At 41.9% G+C, this 20,581-nt stretch overlaps 1 protein-coding gene across 3 annotated transcripts in view; it reads right to left on the minus strand.

Annotated features, from left to right (window-relative positions):
- The window catches only part of LOC144601950 (receptor-type tyrosine-protein phosphatase gamma-like), a 494,425-nt gene that overhangs the window by 71,495 nt on the left and 402,349 nt on the right, over positions 1–20,581 (minus strand). For all 3 annotated transcript variants that reach the window (XM_078414576.1, XM_078414575.1, XM_078414577.1), the window contains exons 12-13: positions 17,604–18,387; positions 4,860–4,998 (exon numbers count right to left, since the gene is read on the minus strand). In XM_078414576.1, the coding sequence (XP_078270702.1) occupies positions 4,860–4,998; positions 17,604–18,387 (923 nt within the window). The remainder of the gene's footprint in view (positions 1–4,859; positions 4,999–17,603; positions 18,388–20,581) is intronic.

Here is a 20,581-nt window from a genome sequence, read left to right on the forward strand (position 1 = left end):
GTCCCTAGTGTGCAGGCAGTGGATGAGAAAGTGGGATAACATAGCATCAATGATCGATAGTCTGAATGTACTCAATTGGCTGAATGGCCTGATTTCATGCTGGATCTCTTTAAAAAAATATTGTTGAGGCAGGATTTCCTTGGTGGAACTGAAGGTAATTCGGAATATATTTTGCACTCCCAAGTCCTGAATTTAATAGATTCTCATAAAGATGTAGAATATTTGAAGCAGCTTGTCAAACATTGCCACAGAACTGTTAACATTAAAAAAATTATAATTTCAACCCTGGAATGGTTGGTTTATTGCTACATTGTCATTAACAGTGCAATTAATAAACTATTGAAAACACAGCCAGTAAGAAAATTAAGGTGAGGAAGACAACTTGATAAAGAACAGTAGGCAACTGTGAAACATCAGATTGCCAAAAGTAATGACAGTGGTGAAGCTACGGAACTTTTGAATGACACATCTGATTAGCTGCCTCAATGGAAAAGTTGTACATTAGCTTTCACTGTACATCTGCAGAAAACCCACTGGCTATACAAAGATTGCAGCTTCTTCCACAATATAATATGAACATTGAATATGACTTTTATAACTGCATTGTTGTATCCATCGTGATTTACGATTCTGTTGATTGGTATAAACTATCCAATTAATGCAATGATAATTGTTGTTTTTAATTAGCACTAGACACTGTTAAATAAAATATATTAGAAGTTGCAGCATTTCTGTCCCCGGCTTCATCTTGTTTAATTGACATTTTATTCATTTTTGTAATTCAGTCTAGGATGTACCAGATAACTCATGAAAAATCAAATTCAATGTAAAATCATATTTGTTTTCCAAATGTAGGCAGTCAATTTTTAAATCCTGGTTGATCCAACTCCAAGGAGAGATAGCTGAATGGATAGCAAATTGGCTTCATAGAAGGATGCAGAGGGTGATGGTGGAAGGTTGCTTCTCAGACTCAAGGCCTGTGAGTCGTGGTGTGCCTCAGGATGCTGGGCCCGTCACTGTTTGTCATCTACATTAATGATTTGGATGAGAACATACAGGGCAAGATAAACAAGTTTGCTGATGATACAAAAGTGAGTGGTTTTGCAGATAGTCGTGAAAGATTGCAGCAGAATCGTGATCGATTGGCCAGGTGGGCTGAGGATTGGTTGATGGAATTTAATATAGAGAAGTGTGAAGTGTTGCATTTTGGGACGTCTAACAAGGCCAGGACCTACACATTGAATGGTAGGCCTCTGGGGAGTGTTGTAGAGCAGAGGGATCTAGGAGTGCAGGTGCATGTTTCCTTGAAGGTCGAGTCGCAGGTAGATAAGGTGGTCAAAAAGGCGTTTGGCACATTGGCTTTCATCAGTCAGAGAGAGTATTGAGTATAGAAGTCGGGAGGTCATGTTGCAGTTGTATAAGACGTTGGTGAGACCACATTTAGAGTATTGTGTTCAGTTCTGGGCACCATGTTATAGGAAAGATATTGTCAAGCTTGAAAGGGTTCAGAGAAGATTTACGAGGATGTTGCCAGGACTAGAGGGTCTGAGCTATAGGGAGAGGTTGAGTAGGCTGGGTCTCTATTCCTTGGAGTGCAGGAGGATGAGGGGTGATCTAATAGAGTTGTATAAAATCATGAGAGGAATAGATGGGGTAGATGAACAGATTCTCTCGCCTAGAGTAGGGGAATCGACCAGAGGACATAGGTTCAAGGTGAAGGGGAAAAGATTTAATAGGAATCTGAGGGGTAACTTTCTCACACAAAGGGTGGTGGGTGTATGGAACAAGCAGCCTGAGGAGGTAGTTGATGCTGGGACTATCCCAACGTTTAAGAAACAGTTAGACAGGTACATGGATAGGACAAGTTTGGAGGGATATGGACCAGGCTCAGGCAGGTGGGACTAGTGTAGCTGGGACATGTTGGCTGGTGTGGGCAAGCTGGGCCGAAGGGCCTGTTTCCACACTATCACTCTATGAGTGGCTAAATTCATCTCAAAGGCTTAAAAAAAATGGTTTCTTATAGACTATTAAGGATTAAAAAGTAATTAATCCTATTGCAAACTAAATTGTGGGAATTTTCCTTTGGGAATAACACAAAGCAACTGAAAACCCCCTCAGCCGAGAAATGATTTCCCTCATTTTTCCCATCTATACACACCATCACACCCACCCCAATTACAGCAGTTATCTCTTCAGGTGATTTTTCTAAAACCAACCTACACCAATAGATCCTTTTGGACAGAGTGTAAATTTACATTTCTTCCTTCGTTATTTGAGTCAATAGTTATAATAATAATAATAATAATAATAATGATATATTCCTTTATTCGTCCCACACTGGGAAAATATGACCTGTTAAGGTCACACAATATCCTTATGAATAGTTGTTCCGCCAGTAGGATCTGTGGATATGCAGAACATACAACAGCGCAGCACAGGAACAGGTCCTTCGGCTTACAATGTCCGTACCAGACATAATGCTAAATTAAACTAACCTCCATTGCCTGCACGTAATCCATATCTCTGCATTCCTTGCACATCCATGTGCCTACCTAAAAGCTCTCTACAAGCCACTATCATATTAGTAAAAGATCAAGGTAGCACTAACTAGACCTCAGGCAATGTGCGTCAATCGTTGCTGTCCAAAATTTCAGAATTTCCTCATCTGCTGAATGGTGCCTTCAGCAGCTAATTATAGGTTTCATCGTAAATGTTATGCTAGTCTTTAAACAGAATATGGGATAAGAGAAAGAGCCATGCAGCGCCTCAATTTAACATCTCGTTTGAAACAGTACCTCCACAAGCTGAGCACTGAAGTGGCAGCATGGATTACATATTTGAGTCATGCAGCTAAATTTTAACTCACACTCTTCTGATTCAAGTGCAAGATAACTAATCCACTTAGAGGAGAGGATGAATTAATTGGCACGGTGATGCACAACAAAAAAAAATAGTTTTTACGCAAGAATTGAACCCCAGAGAATATAACATATAGCAAATTAATTCTAATATATTTGCAATGAATAACCTAAAAAGTGGATTACCCCTTGCTCTCATTCTGTGTGCTGCTGTTACTGCATTTCACATCAACTAGGTCCCTCCAAAAATCCTGAAATTTGTCAAAAACGCATTTTAAAAAAGCACTTGGCTATTTTACACCCAGAAACGAACTAGAATGACCACCACAATCAGTTTAGCTAAACTGTTAACACTTTACCACGGACAAAGAAACGAAAGGGCATCAGCACTCTCAACTACATTCCCACTTTGAGATGAGCAAGACACACAGGGGAGAGAGGCTATACGGGACAAGGGCTCACCATTCGGAATTACACAACATGACACTGAAGTTTGGTTCAAGAGATAGAAGACTAGAGAAATACACATTAAAAACACATTGTAGCATTTTCTAGGCTAATGCATCCTGCAAAATAATAGGAATTTAGTGTGCTTATTCTGTTGAATTAAATTACCAATCACAGAACTATGCTTAACCATTTAGGAATGACACAGCATAGACATTAAAGAAGAAAAAAAATATTTAAAATCCTTTTACTATATTTGGTTGTCATAGAAACGCTATGAAACGTTAAAATCCATCAGTTTAATTTTCATAAGATCAGAAATTGTCGAATATAATCAGCAGATCAGTCAGTACCGGCAGAGAAATATTCAGAGTTAAGGTTTCAGGCCTTTGCCCACTCATTACAATTGGAAAGGCACACCAGCAGAAGGCAACATCTACCATCAAGGATCACCCACCTTCCGGCCGTGCCCTCTCCTTGCTGCTACTATCAGGCAGGAGGTACAGAAGCTTGAAGTCCCACACCTCCAGGTTCAGGAACAGCTACTTTCCTACAACAATCAGGTTCTTCAACCAACCTGCACAGCCCTACCTCAGCAATGGACCCCTCATGCACTAGTATCGAATTGTTGCTAACTGAGTATTTGCATTAATATCTTGTTTTGTTTTCAGTCTTTTTCTTTTCACTGTCTTGTATAATTTATGTATAATTTATGTTTTTGTGTGTTGTCAGAGTCCATGTGTCTGTGACGCTGCTGCAAACAAGAGTTTAATCTCACCTGTACCTCACTGTACTTGTGCATTTGACAATAAACTTTCTATTGCACTACTTACTTCAGCTGGCATGGTCTGGTTCCCTATTATAACTGATAATTTATTGTGTTATAGTTTACTGTATCTTTATTTGTCTGTTGTTGCATTAATGTGCCAGTAAAGCTGTAACAAGTAAGAAGTTCATTGTTCCGCTGCCGTGCATATGACTTGACTTCTTCTTGAACTACACTTGACTTGAGAAGATGAGCGCATTTTAAGTTGTGGAGGATGGAAAAGGCAAAGGGAGACAGAAGTTGAGGGAGGTGCACTAACAACATTTGAAAAAACATTTGGACAGATATATGAATAGGAAAAGCTTCAAGGGATGCAGGCCAAATGTGGGAAATGAGACAAGAAGGGGGATCTTGATCGGTATGGATGAGTTAGACCAGGGGCTGTTTCTGTGCTGTACGACTCTCTCCCTTGTTTGTGCAATTTAAAACATGCTTACTTTCTCACTTTTCTACTCCATTCTCTCCACTGATGCTGCCTGTGACACTTTGTGTTAAGCTCAGCAGCATCTGCAGTTCCTTGTGTCTCCATTTCCAGTCTGGTGATAGGTTATCGACCTGAAACTGGAACTGTTTTTCTCAACACAAATGCTTTCTGACCTGCTGGGCATCTCCAGTGTTTTCTGTCCATCAGGCTTCCAGCATCCGTAATTTTTGCTGTCAGCTTTTGCTTAAGGTCATTGACATTCTAATTAATTGGCAAATGCAAAGGAAGCGGTTCGAAATCTTACCTCCAGTAAACTAGCACTCCCACAAGGAGAATCAAGCAGACAAATGTCAATGCTGAGACAACCACCAATGGAATTATCCATTCCATCTTACTAGACGATGAGTACGGTTGTGTGGCCATACTGGAGGAGGACCTATCGTCTGCACAAAAACAGAAAGAGCAACAAAGTAAAAATGCAAAAAATTTAACTGAAAAAAAAATATATATAAAGCATTATACAAAGAACACAGCATTAACTTGCTTCAATACGAACAGCAGAACCATCTCACCAGGGGTTCCCTACCTGCATGGTTATTGAACGTCAGTCTTGAGGTTACAGAGATTTAAAACGCATTAAGTACCATCCAGATGGTGAGCATAATTGTTCAAATTAATTCCTCAATCAAAATCCGGTAGTTATCATATTGCTGTTTGTGGGAGATTGCACTGTATAGTTGGCTGTAGCTTTTCCTCCATTCGTATAATTGAACTTAAAATACACTTCAGTGGTTGTAACATTCCTTGGGAATACTAAGGCTATGAAAGGCACAACATAGATGCAACTCTTTCTATACAACAGTAATAATCCTGAGCTCAAAATGTCACACAATGTTCTACAGCTATTCTTTGTTGAAATAATATTTACACCATTTCCTTGTAAACTGTAATAAGATGCAAACACCATAAAGGCTAAATTTAGTCTCAAGCACCAAGGATAAGCAACGGCATATGTAAGCTTGTAGTGCAATTGCTTGTTGTCACTTGGAAAATCCTTTATTATTGATGGAGTTAATGTCCGACAGCAGGTGCACTACCAAGGTGGTAATAAGACAATGTTGACAGTGAGTATCTGTGATGTATGAGTGCAGCCATACACTTCCAATTCTTAATGCTTCTGGCATTCTACGGCAAGCAGAAATCCAATATTGCTTTGCAGAGAAAGACAGGCAGTCAAATATTCTCCCCTAATTTCTTGTTCCATTATTTTACAATTTTAATCCACTAAAGTCTAACCTTTGAAACGTTATTCTTTGTTTTTTATATGTTGACTGCGACTACATTAAACATGTAACATGCTTTCTCAGTATGTTTTCCATATTTCTTCCTGAGCACAAGTCACAAATACTTACGAATTTAAAAAAAATCTTTAATAATAATCTTTAATTATTTTATATAATTAAGAATTATTGTTAAAGATATTTATTAATTATCTGTAAATCAGTCAACTGGAACCATTTAAATACATAATGGTTAAAGAACTGACAATTACATTAATTTTGACTGGGGCAACAGCACGACTAAGAACTGAAGACTGGATTTAGCACCATTTTATTAGCTTGAGTTCATATAATATCTTGCTTTAAAAAATTCTGGCAACACTGAGAGTAAAATCATTCCCATGCAACCTGCAAGATGACTTCAGCTGATGATATATAACTGAAACATAACCTTGCTAGCAAAACACAAAGTGCTGGAGCAACTCAGAGCATCGAATATAGAAGTTGGGATGTAATGTTGAAATTGTATAGGGCATTGGTGAGGCCGAATCTGGAGTATGGTGTGCAGTTCTGGTCGCCAAATTATAGGAAGGATGTCGACAAAATGGAGAGGGTACAGAGGAGATTTACTAGAATGTTGCCTGGGTTTCAGCACTTCATAACAAGAGGAGTTGAGTATAGGAGCAAAGAGGTCCTTCTACAGTTGTACCGGGCCCTGGTGAGACCGCACCTGGAGTACTGTGTGCAGTTTTGGTCTCCAAATTTGAGGAAGGATATTCTTGCTATTGAGGGCGTGCAGCGTAGGTTCACTAGGTTAATTCCCGGAATGGCGGGACTGTCGTATGTTGAAAGGCTGGAGCAATTAGGCTTGTATACACTGGAATTTAGAAGGATGAGGGAGGATCTTATTGAAACATATAAGATAATTAGGGGATTGGACACATTAGAGGCAGGAAACATGTTCCCAATGTTGGGGGAGTCCAGAACAAGGGGCCACAGTTTAAGAATAAGGGGTAGGCCATTTAGAACGGAGATGAGGAAGAGCTTTTTCAGTCAGAGAGTGGTGAAGGTGTGGAATTCTCTGCCTCAGAAGGCAGTGGAGGCCAGTTCGTTGGATGCTTTCAAGAGAGAGCTGGATAGAGCTCTTAAGGATAGCGGAGTGAGGGGGTATGGGGAGAAGGCAGGAACGGGGTACTGATTGAGAGTGATCAGCCATGATCGCATTGAATGGCGGTGCTGGCTCGACGGGCTGAATGGCCTACTCCTGCACCTATTGTCTATTGTCTATAAGCTACAGAGAGAGGTTGAACAAGTTGGGTCTTTATTCTTTGGAGCGTAGAAGGTTGAGGGGGGACTTGATAGAGGTTTTTAAAATTTTAAGAGGGACGGACAGAGTTGACGTGGGTAGGCTTTTCCCTTTGAGAGTGGGGAAGATTCCAACAAGGGGACATAACTTCAGAATTAAGGGACAAAAGTTTAGGGGTAACATGAGGGGTAACTTCTTTACTCAGAGGGTGGTGGCTGTGTGGAATGAGCTTCCGGTGGAAGTGGTGGAGGCAGGCTCGATTTTATTATTTAAGAGTAAATTGGATAGGTATATGGATGGGAGGGGATTGGAGGGTTATGGTCTGAGAGCAGGTAGATGAGACTAGGTCAGAGAAAGTGGTCGGCGTGGACTGGTAGGGCCGAACGGGCCTGTTTCCGTGCTGTAATTGTTATATGGTTATATGGTTATATAAAACAATAATTTCTGGTGGTACTTTAGGTGGAAGTAATGCCAGACACCATAATGTCTGGCCTGAAGATATTATAGAGTACTAGACCAAGTGGACCCATTGGTCTCAAACTCCTCCTGCAATTGGTGCAGCACCCTCTCCTCCCCTCTCCCCCACCCCCTCCTCTCCCCTCCCCCCCACTCAATCCCCCTCAACCCCCCTTATCCTCCCTCCTCCTCCCCTCCCTCCCCTCCCTCCCTAGGAGATAGATTTAAACTTTAAAATGTGAATAACTAAAAATATAACACCGATTTCAATGAAACTTCTTCCATTAGCACCAAAGGGACGACGGTGAGTAAGGTGGGCCTAAAATTGTCATGCTATCATGTACCGTTTTGGCTGTAGTTCAGGAACAAACAAACAAACGAGAGTTTTAGTATATTGACAAGGGAAATGCACAGCATAGATCGATCATGATATCAATCAACCTGCAATCCTGCTTTGATTCCAGTGCCAACATTTTTGAGCTGTACTCCAGCTGATCACAAGTAGCTGAACACGTAAAATTCCTCTAGTTGTTGCAATTACACAAGAGCTTTTTTGCTTTCTTTAGATGATTCAAACTGCCACAAAAATACCACAAGTTATGGAAAGTTTCTGAGCAAAACACAATTAAATGGAGCAACTCAGTAGGTCAGGCAGCTTCTGTGGAGGGAATGGACAGGTGACGTTTTGGGTCCCTCCCCCCCCCCCCCCCCCCCCCACACTTCTTCAGATTGATGGGGGTGGGGGGGAGGGATAAGATAGATGGAAACGGGACAAAGCCTGGCAAGTGATAGATGGATACAAATGAAGTGGGGCTGATTTGTAGACGATGGAACTGTAGATGCTGGAATCTTGAGCAAAACACAAAGTGCTGGAGTGACTGAGTGGAGCAGTCAGCATCTGTATAGGGAATTGATAGATGACATTTTGTAATCCTTCTTCAGACTGATAGAGTAGCATGGAGAAAGCTTGAAAAGAGAGGTGAGGATGGGGCAAAGCCTGGCAAGTGATAGGTGGATGCAGATGAGGGGGGTGATTGACAGATGGGTGGAATAAGCAAGGAAAGTTGGAGCCAAAAGGGTCTCCATTTGATGGAGAACTGACAATGACTTCAGAGTTCTGATACAGTCAGTTGCTCCCAGACATAGATACACTGGTGGCGACTACTTCTGCAATACTGCATGATTGGGAAAATGCACAGATAGTTTGCAGAGCCTTAAAAATGGAATCCAATGCTGTACACTGTACTCCAGATGTTGTCTCAAACAATACACTATATAACTAAAGTATAACCTCCCTACTTTTGTAATAATTTACCTTGGCAATAAACAATAACGTTTTGTTGGATTTCCTTATTACTTACGGTGGCTGCATACTAGCCTTTTGTGTACAAGGGCACCCATTTCCCTCTGCATCGTTGTAATTCTCAAATCGCTTACTATTCACACGCCAAAAAAAAGCAATTTTATCACATTAGTCTCCATTTTCCAGATCTCTACCCACTCACTTAGCCTATCTATGTCACTATATTCCCACTTCTCAACTTTCTTTCCTACTGATCTTTGTGACAGCAGTAAATTTAGTCACTGTGTCTGTGGTGCCGTCATCTAAGTCATTAATATTTTGCAAAAAGTTGAGATGCCTGCTCCCACTCCCATGGCATCCTACTTCCTACTTCTTGCCAACTAAAGAAAGACCACTTTATGCCGAATCTCTGCTTCTTGTCAATCAGCCAATCTTTTGTTCCTGCCAACATGATACTTCCCACACCATAAGCTTTAATTTGAACAAATGCCCCTTGAAATTCTAAATGTAGTGCATCCACTGGTATACCATTATCGACAAGATATCATTAAAATTCTTTCAAAAGTGCAATTAACTAAGGCACATCTTATATTTACCTCGTTCCCTGCAGCCACGAAGTCCTCATTCAAATGAATGAGCGGGCCAATTCTGCACAGTCTAACCTAGCACAGGACTCCATAGCAGATTCTCAGCAGATAAATCCCAGCCAGCTCCTGTTCCACTGTATGACACCATGGGGATCCAGTGGTGAAGCACAGACAGGAAATAACCAGTGGAGTTGAGTCAGTGGACTTTGGATTTCCATGTGGAGCTGTCAGCAAAACTCACTAAAATCAAAGCCATTGTCTTTTATGGAGGGAATGGACATTTGTCAGTCCGAAGAAGAGTCCCAAACCAAAACATTGTCTGTCCGTTCCCTCCGCATATGCTGCCTGACCCGCTGAGTTCTTCTAGCACTCTGTGTTTTGCTCAAGATTCCAGCAACTACATTTTCTTTTGTCTCCATTGTTTTTTTATGTTCTGCTTCAAATAACAATCCACGGTGTGTTGTTGATTGTCATACCATCATTTCCCATTGTTAACAAAGCTTTCTACATTTTAATACTATTCTGTGTGAAAATATTTCTAGTTTTAAGCACCTCTTAATTTGCGATTTTAGTCATTATGATTCAATATGCTTTCAGCTATCAAGAGTTCAACTCTTCCATTGACCTCTCCAGCCCTCTCTCATCTTTAAAACTCCTACATTTTTGACTTGGTTTATGATAATCTGATCCAATAGGTCTTCCTGTGCCTTGTTACCAAATTTGGTTTCATATTGTTCCTGCAAAAAATTTACAATGTTAAATGTGCTATATTAATGGAAGGTTTTGGAGTTATGGCCTTTGGTTTAGCTAACAAGTATATCAATCTTTGTTTATATATCTGCTGAAATCTGTGTAAAATATCTTGGCACCTGATGGTGAGCCCTGTTTCCAACGTGCACATGGCTTTGCATGGAATCTGTATTCTGGCATAGAAAAGACGGGCAGCTACAAGCTGACGAGGACCTGTGGCTAATGCTGTATTCTGTGGCTGGACAGACCGACATCACTCATTGTACGAGTGCTGCAAATGGAGCTCATACAACTACTCAGGTTCAGACTGGTGCCAACATCGCTCTGGAAAATAATAGCCTCTGAAGGGATTTTGAGGCTGGCACAACACTTCTGTAACTTGCCATTCAGTAGATTACTGATGTCCTGCCTCAGGGAAGCAGCAGCAGCAGCTCGGCAGAATTAGATTCTGATGTCCTCTCTCAGGGTGACAACTCACTTTGTGCCCACAGTGCTACTCAGATCCCTGGATAAGACTGCTGCTAGTTGTGGCAAGGCAGCGTTGTCGGTAATGGAGCCACTCAGTCCACAACGGCCAAGCCTATGGATATTTTTAAGGCGGAGATCGACAGATTCTTGGTTAGTAAGGATGTCAGTGGTTATGGGGAGAAGGCAGGGGAATCTGGTTGAGAGGGAAAGATAGATCAGCCATGATTGAATGGTAGAGTAGACATGATAGGCCAAATGGCCTAATTCTGCTCCTATAACTTACAAACTCCAGCAACCATCCACCATCTTGGCTCTAGCCATTGAGTGGGTGCTATGCACAAGGTGTGAGACAGGCACTAAGGTGACAATTTAAAGTTTATAGCAGATACAAGGAACTGCAGATGCTGGTTTACAAAAAAGGAAGAAAGTGCTGGAGTAACTCAGCAAGTCCGGCGACATCTCTGAAGAACATGGATAGGTGACAGTTCAGGCCGGAACCCTTCTCCAGCCTGAAAGTCTCAAGGTTTGGATGGTTTCATGTCTGACTGGCTGTTTAAACTATTCAGCATGGGTCCTGTATTCAAGATCTGTGGACACCAGGACCATGAGCTGATCAGCATCAGAAGAGAACTGTATGGTGATGGGGATTTGTGTTTTGCTTTATGAGTAATCACTTGTGGAGGCGTGCATTGTTGCGCGGTCAATGTATAATGATGATCCTGAATTCCTTTTGAAATTGGTGAGCACATCTTTATGACTCACCACTGCGTTTGTGGGAAGGAACTCCCACAGTGTTGCTAGGTGGACAGCTCCAGCATATTGAATGAGCCAGCGCATGTGATGGAGTGTGACTTGGAGTCCACCTTCTGTGTGGGCATTCGAGTGACAATGCGATTGCTGACTTCTAGGTGGGGTAGGGACCGAGTACTTTAGGTGGCCTGGTAAAGAAGCCCGAGTGAGCTTTTGTACATGGAGCGTGTTGGAGGCATTGTGTTGATATTAGGCTGCGGTTAATTATCAAGGTGCTTAATGCTAACAGCGATTCAGCAGGTTATTGTGTGATGAATTAGTTGAGGCATACTCACCACCTTTATTGCAAAAGGCACTGTGGAACATGTTCAACATGTGAACATATTGTTGCACATATTCTGCAGCTAACCCAGCTTATGTCTTGCAAATGATTATAAATCTTCACAAATGCAGAGTTGATTTCTTCACTGCTCTATCACCTGCAGTGTTGCATGACCATCCCAGGTTGGATCCTGTGGGGTGAGACTGGTCCTTGATCATGTTGATGGCCTTGCCGAGGCAGTGTGAAGTGTAGATGGAGTCAGTGGAAGGGAGGCTGGTTTGTGTGCTAGTCTGGGCTACGTCCACAACTCTCTGCAATTTCATGTGGACTACTGCTCATTGTTGCATTTTCAGCATATGTGTGGTTGAGTTTCCTCACTGTATTCTAAAAGAGGCTTTATTTTAAATTCATTTAAAGTAATGTAATGTCATTTCTGTAATGTTCAAAATACTACAGGCAATATGCCATGCCAACGACAATAAATATTTAGTTGTTATTCTTGCGCCTGAGTGTTGGGACGTAAATGCAAAAAGCATCATATGTGCTTGCGGATGATACAGGGATAATACAGAATTCATCCTTGGTTGGAAATGTCTTCTTCCATTGAAAGCCACGGGGAAGGAACTTGCTTGGTATTTGTTAAATGGAAAAATATCTAGGGATTTGAAACAACACTCAGTTATGTTCATCCAGACCTCCATCCATGATTCCACAGAGCTAATTATAAAATGATTGTTTTGCGAAGGACACAGTTTTAACGTAATATCACTCGATGAGAAATTACAGGGATGGAGTCAGCCAATTACATTACACACGGCCTCATTTTATTTACCTCAATGGTAACTAAGATCAAATGGGGTGCAGCCAATCCAATCCTCCAAGTTTTTCTGTGTAGGAAGACAATAGACAATAGACAATAGGTGCAGGAGTAGGCCATTCGGCCCCTCGAGCCAGCACCGCCGTTCAATGTGATCATGGGTGATCATTCTTAATCAGTACCCCGTTCCTGCTTTCTCCCCATACCCCCTGACTCCGCTATCCTTAAGAGCTCTATCTAGCTCTCTCTTGAATGTATTCAGAGAATTGGCCTCCACTGCCCTCTGAGGCAGAGAATTCCACAGATTCACAACTCTCTGACTGAAAAAGTTTTTCCTCATCTCTGTTCTAAATGGCCTACCCCTTATTCTTAAACTGTGGCCCCTGGTTCTGGACTCCCCCAACATTGGGAACATGTTTCCTGCCTCTAATGTGTCCAATCCCCTTAATAATCTTATACGTTTCGATAAGATCCCCTCTCATCCTTCTAAATTCCAGTGTATACAAGCCTAGTCGCTCCAGCCTTTCAACATATGACAGTCCCGCCATTCTGGGAATTAACCTAGTAAACCTACGCTGCACGCCCTCAATAGCAAGAATATCCTTCCTCAAATTTGGAGACCAAAACTGCACACAGTACTCCAGGTGCGGTCTCACTAGGGCCCTGTACAACTGCAGAAGGACCTCTTTGCTCCTATACTCAACTCCTCTTGTTATGAAGGCCAACATTCCATTGGCTTTCTTCACTGCCTGCTGTACCTGCATGCTTCCTTTCAGTGACTGAAGGAACTGCAGATGCTGGTTTAAACCGAAGGTAGACACAAAATGCTGGAGTAACTCAGCGAGGCAGGCAGCATCTCTGGCGAGAAGGAATGGGTGACATTTTGGGTTGAGACCCTTCAAAAGGGTCTCGACCCAAAATGTCACCCAATCCTTCCCTCCAAGTTTTTCTGCTGGGAACCATGAAAATAAAATTACCTCTACATTTTAACACATTGCTTTCAATTAAGGACAGATATCACTTATTGATTAGAACATTGCCATCTCATCTTCAAGCTGGTCATTGCTTGGTTCATCCTGTTCAATTGAGTTGAGCATAACAAAATATCCTGAAGCTCCACTACAGAGCTGAAGCACGACTGGAGGTAGTGTCTTTCGGACAATGCATGATGTTGCAGTGCTGGAGGATCTCAGTGGGACAGGCAAATGAATCACCTGTCCATTCCCTCCTTCTGCCTATGGACGAAAAGGACAGGCAATGTTTCAGATCGGGGCCCTTCTTCAGACCAGTGACCTGAAACGTTGCCTCCACAGATGCCGCCTGACCCATTAAGTTCCTCCAGTACTTTCTGTTTTTCTCAAGATTCCAGCATCTGAAATTCCTTGTGTCTCTATTAAGTATCTCAGCCAAATGTAAATGTTCCAATGACATTATTTCAAAGAAGGCAGGGGAAACCTTCTCCAGTCACTTGGCTAATATATGTCCCTCAAATCAACATTTGGGGTGTAAACAGATTACCGGATCTTCATCAGATTGCTGACGGTGGTAACTAGTTCACAGATTGTTTTCTTTATTACCACCATCATCACACTTCAAAAAAAGTACAACCGCAATTTGGAACAGACAAAAAGTGACATAAAAAAGGCTGTAAAAGTGCAAATTCTCTCTTTCTTTTTAATTGTTTACAATGAATTCTAAATGGTTTAAAGCCTTTTTTCAAGTTGATAGGGAAATATGACTAGAAATTGTAATAGCAAAAAGAGTGTTGATACATAAATGGATGACATGTCCATAAAAGTAGAGCAACATGAGCTGCTTATTACTTTATGTTGAATGGTAGAGGTAATTTTAATTTCAGTTCCCATCAGACAGCCTGGAGGGTTGAAATGACTGCTCCTGATCTGATTTTACTTTCCACTGGAGTTGACAGTTGGCTGACTTCGTAGCATGAGTTTCTCACTGAATATATTACGTCTATCCTCCAATCTTGCATATATTATAGAAGCACCAGCTTCCGTAATATCCACAGCATGCGCAGGAAGCACACAAATGCTGGAAATTGTCGATGAATTGAGCAGCCTTTTGTTGTACAAGGAAATAAGAGCAAAGACTTTAGGCTAATTATCTTAAATCAGAAAATTTCTGAAGAAAAGTCACTAAACTGAAATGTTGACTTATATTCTCTCTCCACAAATGCTGCCCAATTTAAGTAATGCTATAATTCGCATGACCTGATCAACAGGTATATATTTCCAATAGACGCAACAAATAGAACCTGGAATTCTTGCTCTGACCATCCAGCAACTGGCACCACTCGTTGTCTAGGTTGTGGGTGGCAATAAAACCCTTGTACCTTGTAGATAAATTATCCTTTAGGTTGGAATAAATGTGGTTATGGACATTCAGATATCAGAGTGTACAGGCCAGTTCATAGTCCAGTGGAACTTTCTGCCCATTAGACCATTAATTAGCCTACACTCCTCTATATCCTCTCACTATTTTGGAAGAAATTGTGGTTCTGATCAAATTCAATTTTAATTTGTATAATTTTAAGATATATTGATTATATCTGGCAGCCTAATATCCCAGATATATACAAAATAGATGCAAATGTCTTTTATTAGAGGGAATATAATGCATGGAATGGAATAGATTGAATACAAATAGTCCATTTAGCCGATCTACCAACATTAAGAGCTAGAGAAGACGCTAAGTGCTGGGGTAACTCAACGGTCAGGCAGCATCTCTGGAGAACATGGATAGGTGATGTTTTGATTTGGGAACATCACCAAACCATGTTTGCCAGAGATGCTGCCTGGTCCGCTGAATTACTTCAGCAGTTTGTGTCTTCTTTAGTATACCAGCATCTGCAGTTCCTTGTTTCAACATTAAGAGCCAACTCCAATGAAACTAAAACCAAGGTGGAAATAAAAACAAAATTGGAGATACTGAAACATTTAAAAAAAACTGAAACTGCAAGAAACACTTGAAAATACAAAGAAGCTTGCATAAATCAAGAACTTTCAAATGAAATTAATAATAATTCTAAATAGTTTTTTACAAGACAATATGGATGAGGCCAACGTAAAAACAGGAGAAATCTTCATCGGAGGTTATGTGGGTTGTCAAACACTTCAGATGTTATTGGCAAAATTAGAAAATTCTTCCTATGAGGTGTTTAACTTCTATCATTTCTAGAGTTATTTAGTCTGTTTTTATCTGTTTTTAAAATTTTTGTATACTGGGCATTCTTTCAGATCCAATTGCTCAGTTATTGAAAATAAAGTGACTTACTAATTAAACATCTATATGCTCTTGTAGTCATAGTTTCACACTGGTTTTATTGGGTAATGTAATCTGATGCAATTATTTAGAGCAAGGAAATAAAATGCTCTATTATGCTCTTTCATGATTTTAGCTTCTGACGTAAAACGATTTATTTTCTCTTACCTCTTACACCAATTGCCAACACTCTCTGGGCAGGTGACATGGGTCCAGACCCCTGCTGGTGCCTGTCTGTGACTGAACCCTGCTGCCAGTGTACATGGCAATCATGTATTGAGCTGGCAGATAAGGATTTGGTCTGCTCGTTTAGATGGAAGACTAATTTTGCACCTGCCAATCTGTTAATTTTGCCAGCAAGAGAATAGAAATCATTTCTCAAATACTGTGCACACACCCCAACCTCATTGAAGAAGTCATTTTAGTTAACTCATTGTGTAGGAAGGAACTGCAGATGCTGGTTTAAACGAAAGATACACAAAATGCTGGAGTAACTCAGCGGGACAGGCAGCATCTCTGGACAGAAGGAATCGGTGACGTTTCGGGTCGAGACCCTTCTTCAGACTCATTGCATTACAAGAGATTATAGCTCAGAAGGCCAATTTTAATTTGCTGAAATTTGCTGACAATTGTCTATTGAAGACATATTTGCTCCAGTGGTCTTCAACGGGAAATCACAATAGACCATGTCCCCCCCACCCCCTACTCCTCCCCTCTGCCCCCACCCCCCACTACCCTACTCCCCCACCCCCCTCCCCCACGCCCACTCTACCCCCACTCCCGACTCCCCCCTACTTCCCTCCACCCTTTCCCCCCGACTCCCGCCCCCCCCACTCCCGCCTACCCCCATACTCCCTTCTCCCCCGACTCCCGCTCTCCCCTCCCCACCTTTCCCCCCACCTCTACTCCCCCTCCCATCCTCCCCCACCCCCACTCCCCTCCCACCCTTCCTCCACCCCACCAACCCCCACTCCCCCCTCCCCCTCACCCCATCCCCTCTCAACATCAACGGGCCTCACGCTACGCAGCGAGGTGAGGCCGGGCCAGCGGCGAGGTGAGACGAGGCCAGCGGCAAGGCGAGGCGATCCCAGCGGTGAGTCGGGACCAGCGGCGAGGGGAGGCCAGCGGCGTGAGGCGAGCGGCGGGGCAGGGCGAGCGGTGAGGTATGTGTTTTGTGGAAAAATGTGAGGTGAAATCGGAATCGCGGAAATGATATAACAAAGCGGAAACTTTCCGCCAAATTCGGAAGGGTTGGGAGGTCTGAATTGTTTTTCACTAAACAGACAAAATGACTGCTTATTTCGAGTAAAGATCCCCTTTCTGATCTATTTGGGGTACATGGGACAGGACCCCATTTGCTATTTTGTGATAGCACTGTGTGATTTTCTACTAGTTTTACTGGCAGGACAGCTGTAAGTTCACCAATATGTACAAGCACAATCTAATCAATAACTTCCCATATGCCAACTCTTTCATCCCAGGAATCAAGCCATGGAATCTATTCTAAAGTGGCCCCAAATACAAGAATAATCATCCTTAAATACTGCACGCAGTAGTTTGTGAATAATCTCAGCGATGACTTGTAACGTTGCAGAAATACTTCCTTATTTTTCTACACCACTTCTATTGTTAAACATTTAAAAGTGCTACATATCAACATATCAACAATAAAAAGAATCACAAAGGAACATTGACTAACTGCTGAAGAGAATTTGAAAGAAACTAACCTGGATCCACGAGAACAAATGTGTTTTCAGCTGAATTCTCTTGTCCCATTTCGTTCCATGTTTTTGAAGGAGGTGTTGGATTGACTGGAATTCGAACTGGATAGCTTTCTGTTGTTGCAACTTTGGATGACGTTTCCGTCAGTTCAATTGTCGTTTCTGGAAAGGTTGTATTTTCCTGAACCACAGTTGTGTTTGAAAGGTCTAGGTCATTGGTCTGGTTTGTATCATTTTCAGTGGAACTACTTGAATTTCCAGGTGATCTACCTGATTCAGTCTCATTTTGCGTCTCAGTAGTAGTCACATTCACAAGGTTCTCCTCTTTTACGATAGCATCTTTCACTGAACTTTTTTCTTCATTTTCTTCTTCGTCACCCTCTCCTTCTTCTCCCTCTCCTTTTTCACCTTCATTTTCTTTCTTTTCGTCTTCACCTTCTGTCTCACCAGTTTTGTTCACCGCAGAGCCACCCTCTGAGCCTGGGGACGACAAGGCTTCAGTCGTTGAGACAACAGGTCTCGCTCGGTGCTTAGTGGTTGAAGAAACAGACGGAAGGCGTGTAGGCCACACAGTAGTAGGAAAGGAAGGAACAACACCACCACCAAACCCAAGGCTTGCTAGCAAAGTGCTTGTTACCACAGACGCCACAGTAGTCTGGCTTCCACTAGTTGAAGGGCCCATGCCAGTTGCCATGGAAACAAAGGGTAAAGTTAGGCCAGAAGAAGTCCAGGTAGATGACCCAGAGCTGATGGGGGCCATGTCAGCTGAAGCAGCAGGAGAGGCTGTAGGCTTCAGTGAAGCATGAGGCAAATATGTAAGGGAAAAAAAATACTGGGTAAGTAAAAATACTGGACAAACCACTCTGGTTCCCATTATTAGAGGAGCTTTCTCTTGATGACTTAACGACTATCCTACTTTCACTATTGTCAAAATCTTCCTTTCGGTGGTCATTTTGTCTCTTCAGCAATGGGGACCTCACTTTCATAAAATTAATAGCAAGTCAGATATTATTACACAAGCTTCTCATTGAGTCCATGATTTCTTTCAGTGGTTCCATTTACTTTCTGAATCCTGCTTTAGTACCAAAAACAAATTTGCTCATGTTCAATTAAATTCTTTCTCTGCTCATAAATGTATTTAACAGTAGAATAAGCCACAAGCAGAGATGGGATCTGATGTAAAACATCCTGAGGTTCTACCCTGGAACTCTGTTGGAGGTTTGCTGTTATCAAAGGCCTTTGAACTATTTTAAAATGTCTCTGATAGTCATGCTTAAGACATTTAAAATCTGCTCAAATGGACAAATAATTAAATGGAATGAAAATTATTAAAAACATAAAGAATATATTTAACAAACACACATATATATTAGGAATTAATTAAAACATCATGATAAAGTAACATAAGTATGCCATTTACCTACACTTAACTTTTTATCCAGTGTCAGTGACCCCATTCTCCCCAGCACAGTGTGACCAATATCCAGCCCTTTTACTCAATACATCAGTGATCTGTCACTGGGCTCAAACCTGGGTGTAACAGTTAAACACAAGGTGAGATGTGTTCACAAGTGACCTCCAGCTTGTCTCCAACTTCAGAATCTCAAATATTTAAGCAACACACTTATAGACAAGCTTCACAGTGAGCAGTGGTTATCTAGCGGTTCTCAAAGGCACTGCTTCCAACAGGTAAGTACATGTGGACACAAGGAACTGCAGATGCTGGTTTGCAAAAAAAAGACATAAAATGCTGGAGTAACTCAGCAGGCAGGCAGGATCTGTGCATACTGAAGAAGGATCTCAACCTGAAAGGGGGGGGGGGGGGGTGGGAGGGAAGGAAGCTGAGGCTTTATAAGTCACTGGTAAGGCTGCATTTGAAATATTGTGAGCAATTTTAGGCACCATATCTGAGGAAGGATGTGCTGGCCAGAGGGTCCAGAGGAGGTTTACAAGAATGATCCCAGGAATGAGTAGGTTAACCTATGATGAGCGTTTGTTGGCACTGGGCCTGTACCCGCTGGAGTTTAGAAGAATGCGGGGGGACATCATTGAAACATACAGAATAATGAAAGGCTTGGATGTGGAGAGGATGTTTCCACTAATGGGAGAGTCACAGCCTTAAAATTAAAGGACGTTCTTTTAGGAAGGAGATGAGGAGAAATTTCTTTAGTCAGAGGGTGATGAATCTGTGAAATTCTTTGCCACAGAAGGCTGTAGGGCAGAGATAGATAGATTCTTGATTAGTACAGGTGTCAGAGGTTATGGGGAGAAGGCAGTTAGAATGGGGTTAGGAGGGAGAGATAGATCAACCATGATTGAATGGTGGAGTAGACTTGATGGGCTGAATGGCCTAATACTAATCCTATCACTTATGAGGGAGGGAAACTACAGCTCAAGCCATTTCTATGTTTATGGAGGAGAGGCAACATGTGCATGTGTGGAATGTTAAAGACCTACACCCATGCTCCATTTCCCAAGCAGAATATTTCAGATTTCTATCAAAGCAACAGTTACCATTAGATGACTGTTGCAAGCCACCTTGTGGCTGGCTCAGGAATTGCATTTGCCATCGGCAACCAGCATCTTCAATTCCTTCCGACACATTTTGTCTGCTCCACTGTGAAATCGCTTCAAGGTATGCATACTCTGAAGAAGTTCTCCTCCCTCTTCCTGACTCAGTCTGAAGAAGGGTCTTGACCCGAAACATCACCCATTCCTTCTATAACATATATAACATATAACAACTATAGCATGGAAACAGGCCTGTCCGGCCCTACCAGTCCACGCCGACCATTCTCCCTGACCTAGTCTCATCTACCTGCACTCAGACCATAACCCTCCAATCCCCTCCTATCCATATACCTATCCAATTTACTCTTAAATAATAAAATCGAGCCAGCCTCCACCACTTCCACCGGAAGCCCATTCCATACAGCCACAACCCTCTGAGTAAAGAAGTTCCCCCTCATGTTACCCCTAAACCT

Source organism: Rhinoraja longicauda, chromosome 17 (assembly GCF_053455715.1).
Source record: "Rhinoraja longicauda isolate Sanriku21f chromosome 17, sRhiLon1.1, whole genome shotgun sequence".
Lineage (NCBI taxonomy): Eukaryota > Metazoa > Chordata > Chondrichthyes > Rajiformes > Arhynchobatidae > Rhinoraja > Rhinoraja longicauda.